The 9,078-nt window shown below is 39.7% G+C and overlaps 1 protein-coding gene across 1 annotated transcript in view; it reads left to right on the forward strand.

The window, feature by feature from the left end:
- LOC137526122 (dynein axonemal heavy chain 7-like) overlaps positions 1-8,168 on the forward strand; it is a 127,547-nt gene extending 119,379 nt beyond the window's left edge. Inside the window, exons 14-16 of the mRNA XM_068247342.1 lie at positions 3,967-4,045; positions 5,293-5,582; positions 8,075-8,168. Of these exons, the coding sequence (XP_068103443.1) occupies positions 3,967-4,045; positions 5,293-5,582; positions 8,075-8,168 (463 nt within the window). The remainder of the gene's footprint in view (positions 1-3,966; positions 4,046-5,292; positions 5,583-8,074) is intronic.
- The last annotated feature ends 910 nt before the right edge of the window (positions 8,169-9,078 follow it).

The following is a 9,078-nucleotide window of genomic DNA, read 5'->3' on the forward strand; positions in this document are numbered from 1 at the left end:
CTCTCCGCGGTGGGGATACGTCTCAAACGCCGCGGATATGGCGTGCATGTTAAATCCCCGGAAGGGCCACGCCTCTATTGGACCCTTCAGCGAATCCGGTCCCTCGTGTGTCCCATCTCCAGTGTGCATTGTCACGTGACCACTACTTTGGAGCCGCTGACCTATGACAGCGCACGTATCACGCCCAGCGGCGCGCACTGAGCGCCGCTGTCATGGTGACCAAACTAACGCCATCTGTCCGGAAGTTCTGTCTGTCCGGAAGTTCAGATCTGAGTCATCGCGCTGTTTACAGAGAGATCACACTAAACTGAAGGGACCAAATTACCGTAGACAGCAGTGAGCAAGTTGTCCAAGGGGAACCTCAATATCTAAATATTATATGACCAAAATTAGAAACAGATAGTAGAGAAGGGGAAACTGTGCAAAAGTATAGGCACCATAAGTGATTAGGACTAGAGAGCCAATCAATCCAAAGTGCACCATCACATAACCAGAGAACAGTTATCAACTATTACAACACAACCATGTTGTTAATTTTTCTGTAGAAAGACACTCAATTAATTGCGATCATTAAAGCCTAAAGGACCCATGGCATTAGTCCTCGAGATCCAGGTTGATTCTTTTTGAGAAAGAAGTCTCTCTCTATCTCCTCCCCTTCTTAGGGCAATCACAGAGAACGGTCCAACAATCTTCAACTGGGTAGCATCATTCTCATAAAAAACCTTAAAAAGCTCCACCAATCTAGGAACTCCACCTTTTCCCTAACCTAAACTCTTGCACAGCAGACAAGGAAAACACATACAGTTGCTGAGAAATTCACTCGATGTGTGTTTAGAGAGGTCAGCTTGCGTAATATTAGCAAGTAATCATCAAGTGTAAATCAGGACTGTCAGCTGTGCCGAGGTGTGTCATTGCTCTGTGCTAATATGTAAACACTGAAGCTTAACTCTTTCTGTGCTTCCAGGAATTCCCGGAAGAAAACACTGCAGGTTTATTTTAGGAGTTTGTATGAAGAAATTATTTTCTTTACAGGTTATTATGCTGTTGCATATATTTTAGAGCAACTTTTCAATTCATCTTGCTGGTAAATGTTGACTTCCATTCAGGGTTTTTTTGCTTTTTTTAATTTTAAAGAATTTACACTTTTTGGAATATCGACAATTAAGTTATGAAAGGGGATAATGAAAGGCAAATAGCATTTGTAAATGTAAAATGAGATAACAAGACATACATTGTTATCAGTTCTTCAATACTGTCATGTAATTATGTTCTTTTATCTGCTTTAGTTTGACAGTTGTGTTAATCACGTGGTGCATAATATGCACCTATAGCACATTCCTTCACATTTTTAAGGAGGTTGAGTAGGCACAGAAACAGAGATCCCTATAGAGAGAACACGGGAATAGGAGGAAACAGCAAGAATAATTAGAGAGTACATGAGAAAGTAGATGTGGGGTAAAGAAAGCAGGAGATGGGAGAGTTTGGTTGGAGAGCATATATCATAGCTAGAGACATCATGGGGCTTGGGATTACTGATTATTAGCTCAGCATATAGGTAACATATAGGATTGGAACATTGTCCTTATGCCTTATTTCCAGAAAATACCTAGGTATGCACCTACATAATGTTACTGATCAGATCAATGGGATGTATTAAAAACGGATGCGCCACAAGGTAATAAACTAACCTTGTCTATTCTGGGCCAGAAGGGTCAGCACTTACATTATCATTATTGGATAGAGCTTCTGTTACCTCTGCTGCAGAAGGGCTCAAGACAGCATCAAGACAAAATTTGCCTGGTGACTGTTGTCTTAATAAGGATTTTGAGCCTTTGGTCACTTGTTGCAACATAGTTACATAGTTATTTAGGTTAAAAAAAACAACAACGTATGTCCATCAAGTTCAACCAGAAAATAAGGTAAACACTAGCCCTCACCCTCGCATGTCCTTATTGATCCAAAGGAAGGTGAAGAACCTTGCAAGGCATGGTCATATTAGCCCCAGAAGGGAACAAATTCATGCTCCAATGACAACCAGATAAAATCTGTGGATCAACACCACTGGTAATTACCTAGTAATTATAGCCATGGATGTCTTTCAATGCAAGGAAAGCATCTAAGCCCCCATGAAATGCAGGTATAGAATTTGCCATAACTTCCATATGGAGCAGGACTGATTATACTTGAATTCACATACCTAATATGGCCTAATTGGGAGAGGCCTTATGTTTATTTCCCTACATCGCTTTTTCTTTTGTTTTTCAAGTAAGCTTAGCTTGTGTCGTTTAACTAAACTATTTATTCTCTGGTGATGTTAATGGTTTTTCATATTATCAGACGCTTCTAATGTTTAGGATCGTTTCCCTCCCATTTCCCTTTTTTTCTGTCCTTTTCTTTCTTCTCTCTTTCCTTTTCCCTGTGGTTTTTTCTTCCTCTTTTCCTTTCTCTAACTGCAATCTACCTCTTGTCGGGTGGTGGGCCTGAAGAAGGCTGCGGTTCCTCGTGCTCGCCACTCCCTTTCTTTCCTTTTCTCTCCTCTTTCCTTTCTGTCTCTTCTTCTCTCTCTGAAGGTGCTATTTAAAACCCACAGTCGGTAATCTCTCCATGTAATTATCTAACAATCTGGATCTCACTGTTTGTACTGTGGATTTTTTCCTTATTTAATTCGCTGTTATTATTATTATTATTTAGTATTGATATAGCACCGACATCTTCCACAGCGGACATAGTATATATAGTCTAGTCACTAACTGTCCCTCAAAGGAGCTCACAATCTAATCCCTACCAGAGTCCTATGTGTATGTATGTATCGTGTAGTGTATGTATTGTAGTCTAGGGTCAATTTTAGGGGGGAGCCAATTAACTTATCGGTATGTTTTGGGGATGTGGGAGGAAACCGGAGTGCCCGGAGGAAACCCACACAGACATGGGGAGAACATACAAACTCCTTGCAGATGTTGACCTGCTGGCTGGGATTTGAACCGGGGACCCAGCGTTGCAAGGCGAGAGCGCTAACCACTATGCCACCGTGCTGCCCATGTTATAACTGTTGTACACCTTTTGTATGCTCTAATACTTTAAATAAACTCAGATTTAACAAGAATTTGTCATAACTACTTCCTGTGGTAATACATTCCACATTTTAATCACTTTTACTGTAAATAACCCTTTCCTAAATAAATGCTAAAACATTTTTCCTTCATGCACAGATCATGTTCCCTCATATTCCTCATACATAGTAAGCAAACTATACAATTTTTAGAATGTTAAAAAAGAATTCCTAATTTTAATTTGCCTTGGAAGGTGGACATATTACTCATACTTATGGTGTGTGCATGTATGACAGGAAAGCTACTCACCTAGATACTACTGAATGATATTTACTCACTAAAACCTTAACCCTACGTTTCTGTGCAACCACTTCTACTACACAGTGCACTTTCCCATTCCTTTCCTTTTTCACTCTAATTTACCCCCTTTTTTGTAACGCAAACCTAAAGTAATACTGAGCTTACAAGATAGATGTATTTCTAAAGCTAATCCTAATTAGAACTTTCATAGAGTCCCATATTCTTGCATTTGTTATAAGGGTTAAAGTTTAAACCAGATTTTATATTACACCGACATGACACCTGATTAATCAGCTCCTTCGCAGAGAAACCATGACCATCCTGCTTTTGTAAGATCACTATCCTGCTATTGTAACACAGCCACACAGATGTTTTATGGCCTATAATTATTTTTCAGGAGTGCTGTTATAGTTGACTGCAGAGGTGAAGTTCATTAACCCTTGCAATAAAAAGGGTCCCTTTACTGGGTTTTTATAAAACTCTATAACAGCAAGCTGACAAAAAATGGTGAACTGTAAGAATGTGAACAAATGTATAATGTAATGTGTAGATTCGAGTTTCAATAACTCCTTTACTATCAGTTCTATTTATATTTTAATCATTACATCTTTTCCAGGTTATGTAAAGAATTTGAGAAGGTAGCTGAAAAAGCTCATTCCACTCCTCCAAATACTCAGGAACTCATGGAGCTGAAGGTATGTGGACACATATCTCAGCAATAAAGTTTTCACTTTTAATTTACATTTTTTGTGTGTGTAATTATACATTTAGTGGCAATGCCTCTGTTTATGTAACCTGACAATTTATTTTGTTACCCTTTTATTGCCATCCGGGGCATAACTACAAACCCTGAGGTCCCTCTGCAAAAGAATGATGGGACCCCCCCTTCTCAGGTTCTCCCAACCCCCACCTCCCATTTTACAAGTGTGGCCAATCCCCTGCGCCACCTTCTTTCCACACAACATATACAGCCATCATTGACCTCCCCCATAAAAAATAATAAAGGGTACATGAATTGACCTAAAATAAACATATGGAGTAGAATCTTGTTACAGTAAACTCTGATATAGTAAACCTCTGGCGATAGTAAACTCAGTCCTCAGGTCCTCTCCATACGCCTGTAATGAATATACGATGTATGACCAATTACTGATATAGTAGATTTCTAATATAGTAAAGTACTTGGCCAGGTCCCTTTGAAGTTCACTATAAAGGGATTTTAATGTAAAAAAAATGTATTTTTTACTGGGTCCAGATACTTACAGGTCCACTGGGTTCCCTGGCCACCCCTCTGGTTCACCACTTTGCCTCCAGTTTGTGGCTCTGACTGAAGCCAGTCGAATGGAAGCCAAAGTAGCTCTGCATCTTCAGCGCATGCTCTGTCCAACTCAGTGCTGCCAGTTTGTCAATGCTCCTGCCTGACTCTGTACAGCAGCTGCGCAGTTCAGAAATTGAGCTTTGGCTGCCATTTGGCCCATAAAGGAAAAACAATGGCACGGAGAGGAGGCTGGCATAACCAGGGACCTATAAGTATCAATAGACATCCCCCATGTATGGTCAATATTATTTCCCCCCCTCCACAATCAACTGTAGGTTGCATAAACACTCCATCCCCCCATAAAACTCCCTGTACTCTAGATCCCCCTCCTTGCATTACCACCCCTTTCCTGTCTCCAATGAACTTCTTTTAGGCAGCCTGCAAGAAAAGCATACCTACGAAAAAAAGATGCAAAACTGGCCATGGCTCAGCCAATCACAGCTGTACCTTCTCCAGCGTGCATAGATGATCTCGACACTCCTAAAGAATACTAATATTGAAAAAGATAAAACATTTAATGTAAAGCTCTGTGTCAGTACTACAAGGATAGGAAGGTGCTAGGGCTAATAACTCTGCTCAAATATAGGATGCATCATATTCATTAATTTATTTATTTTTGTACAGGAATACATTCAGAAATTTGAAGCTCAAGATATGCAAGATATGGAGCAAAAGCTCATAGAATCCAAAAATCGCCTGACTTTTCTTGTAGATTATGTCACACTTTCCCCAGCAGATATTCGTTTGAACAGCAGTACTTTCCAGTGGCATGACCGCATGGGGGAGATCTTTGAGGAGCACAGGAATATTATAAAAGAAAAGACCAAAGAATATCAAGAAGGGCTAAAGGTTAGACAAGCATTAAAGTTTTGCTTTGCAGTTCAAACTGAATACTGTACTGTTTATTTAATATGGTATTGCAATATTTTAGCTTGATCACATCTTTTTTCTGTTTCATTGTATGATGTTGTGGCCTTAATAAGCCTCTAGAAAATAGAAAAATGTAACAACTTTCTCCCCACCAACAGAGCTTTCTGTTGGTGGGGTCTGATCGCTCCCCCAATGTTTTTTTTTTTACAAATATTTATCTTCTTCTTTTTTTTTTTAACGTGTATTTTCTAATTATTTTTCCCTCCCTCCCTCCAACCCACAGTCAGCCTATCCCAGTGTCCCCCCAGAAGGACAGCCGTGTTACATGGCAGTCCCCAGTACAGCGCTGCCTTAGATCAAAGCGCTGTGCAGTCCTATTAGATGGCAGTTTCGCCGTCTAAAAATCTCCGAGCGGCGGGGCCTTCCAAGCGGAGATGAGCGCGCATTAGCGCGCGTTCTCCTGCTAGCCCCATAGGAAGTCGTTCACGCCAACCGGCGTGGATCGGTCCTGGGGCTGCTGCCGCGTTTGCGCCAATTGCCGTGGAGTGGTCAGCAAGAAGTTAACTTTATTCAATTTCTTCAAAATTATGTAAACAAGTAAATGGAGGCCTCCAAACTGTTTAAGACAATGTGAAGGACAACAAGCTTGCCTACTTTTGTAAAATTCGACACAACAATTTTTAAAACAATGTTTTGCCAACATATAATTTTTGATCTGATATATATTGTGGCTCTATAGAAGAGTCACAAGACTTTTCATTCAATCAAGTGAAATGTAGTCTTCTGTTTTAAATTCCTACAGTTAAAATGTATAGCATATTTGGAGACAGTTGGGAATGAGAGCAGCATGGATTCTAAATGTATCTATTTTACAATTACTTTGTTGTAGGTCCGGATTTTTTTTTCATTAGTTATTTACTCCACTTCCTTGCGTAGTTTCTGAAAGCAGCAAGTTTTAGAAATGCACCACTACCAGGTCCCTTCTGTTGGCGCTTAATACAGTTGTAAAAGTGTGCAATCACCTCCTTTTGACCTGTTCAGGAACTCAGTTATAGGAATTACACTGCAGCAGTCATGGTTTTATAGAAATGTATACCATTACTTTATGATGGTACACAACCAGGTTGTTGCTAGTGATAATCGATGTGGAGTAACTGTGTTCCTGAATGTGGTGGGTCTGGCACCAGTGCTGGATTTACCATAAGGCACTGTAGGCACGTGCCTATAGGAGCCTGATGATGGAAAGGCGGCTCCCTCCCCTCCCAGAGTGCCTCCCTCCCTCCCTATGTAGAGTCCCGATGAGAGTGTAAATGAGAAGTTACTCAACCTGCTTTCGACATTCCAGTGACCAGATCTCCCTTTAGTTGGGGGCACCTCTAGCTACTTAATATTGAGGTTCCTCTAGCTACCTAATGCTTGTGGGCACCTTTAGCTGCTTAATATTGAGGATACTTCTGGCTACCTAATACTAATGGGCACCTGTTGTTACCTATGATGTGCAAGGGAAGTAAGGAAGAAGTTACAGCCAGGACAGCCAGCACACTTATGATGCAGTTTGGTGGGAGTTTGTAGGTTCATGAAGGGTGAAGTCTAAGGTGCCAGGACATCTGTGTCTATAGGCTCCTGTGAGGTAAATCCAGGTCTGTCTGGCACAGATCTTTTGCACTGTGAATACAAAACATTCAATGTTATAATCATAATGCATACATAAAACTTTTTTCGGGGCATACAAGGGGATCATTTTGCAGTCTGTATCCATTTACAATGGGAAGAACTTCAGTTCTTCTCTGGATACTTTATACAGTCTGTAAAAGAGCCATTTGTCAGCATTAAAAAAACGTATCATTTTGCATTATGGTTGTAGCATTCGATGAGGCTTATTCATTAATGGCTAGTCAAATTTACATAGTAGAGAGAAGAAAAAATAATCGAGAGCCCCCGATAGTGTATTACTGGTGACAATGGGCACAAATGATGAAGAAGATAAGTTATACTCACAAGTTTGGGTTGCCGAGAGTAGGCAACTACTAGTATCGCAAGCGGGGAGATTAGACCTGTCCCCGCTCAGGCTAAAAAGTCGCTCTCCGTAGAAGAAAGAGGGTGTCCACACCCATCCACCAGGTGGATATTTTTGTAGTAAACAGTACAGAGGCTTACGTACCCAACAATCATCACAACCAATGTGTATATTAAGTATTGAATTTAATATGTACTCCCAAAAAAACACACTGTGTGTAGGTAAGCCCACCATTACCGCCCGCATTTTATTTGGTTTTAATTGATGCTACTTTTATTCTATTGGCGCCTCTGTACTCTTTAAGTCAAATTTACATGCACAGATAGTTAACACGCAATGTGTACATTGCTTGTGGAACAGGTACTAAGCACGTTCTGCAAGTAGCACACATGTGTGTATAATGCGAGTTACGCAAACTACATAAAAAGCCTGCACACATACATTTTAGTAAACAGACCCCCATGTTATTACATATTTAATTCCAAATATAAAAGTTCTATCCATACCCATCTCATTCAGCCTTGCCATTGGACTTGAGTCCACATCAGACATGAGAGGTGATGACCTAATTCCTCCTGATGGGCTTGTGCTTGGCATTGCCTTAGAAGAGTAGTGAGTTCATGAGAAATGTACACATGTTTTTGGAAAATCTAATGTTGATAAGTGGAGATATATAACCTGACAAGGTCATATACACATTCTCAAGGTTCATAAAATAAAGACATTTGCTTTAGAACTTGACATGTACACACTAATTATTCAAAATACTGTTTGCAGCCCATTCACAGAAGCATAGCTTATTAATATTTATTATTATTATGATGATTATTATTTTTTTAATTTATAAAGCAGTAACATCTTCCATACCTCTGTAAATAGTACAAAACAAATATTGGGGAACATTTATGCATGAGAAGTTCAAGACAAAGTACATGACATCCAGTACATGTACAAATACATACATAGTTAATGTGTGGATTAAGATATCACTAAAGTTGGTACACGTTTATATGGTAAACTACAGCAAAATAAGAAATGATAGGAAGAGGTAAATATTTTATAATCAGAATGTAATAGTAAGATTAGCCTGTAGGAGCACAATCTCTACAGATCATTGTTGGGTTTAAGGAGTACAGTAACGATTGTGTGATTGTATACCTTCTTTATTTACTGCACAGGACATTTAGAGTAAATGGGCATCCACCATGTCTTAAAGCGGACCCAAACCAAACATTGTTTTAATTCAAAATATTTAGTTGCACCACTCTGACACATACAAAGATAAATAAACACTCCTTCAAGCCTATGAGCATTTTAGTAGATGCTTTTCACCATTCTCTTTTCATAACTAGGGTTATACAGGTGGCAGCCATTAGCAATTCCTCCTTTGCCAGACACTACCTACTCCACCAGTTTGCCAGATTCTGTCCCGGCAATATGAAAGGAAGGGCCCTCTAATAAATGCAAAATACTTTATATTTATCATCATGCATCTGAAAAAGGCTGCTATTTATTATTATAAT

This window comes from Hyperolius riggenbachi, chromosome 7 (genome assembly GCF_040937935.1).
Source record: "Hyperolius riggenbachi isolate aHypRig1 chromosome 7, aHypRig1.pri, whole genome shotgun sequence".
NCBI lineage: Eukaryota > Metazoa > Chordata > Amphibia > Anura > Hyperoliidae > Hyperolius > Hyperolius riggenbachi.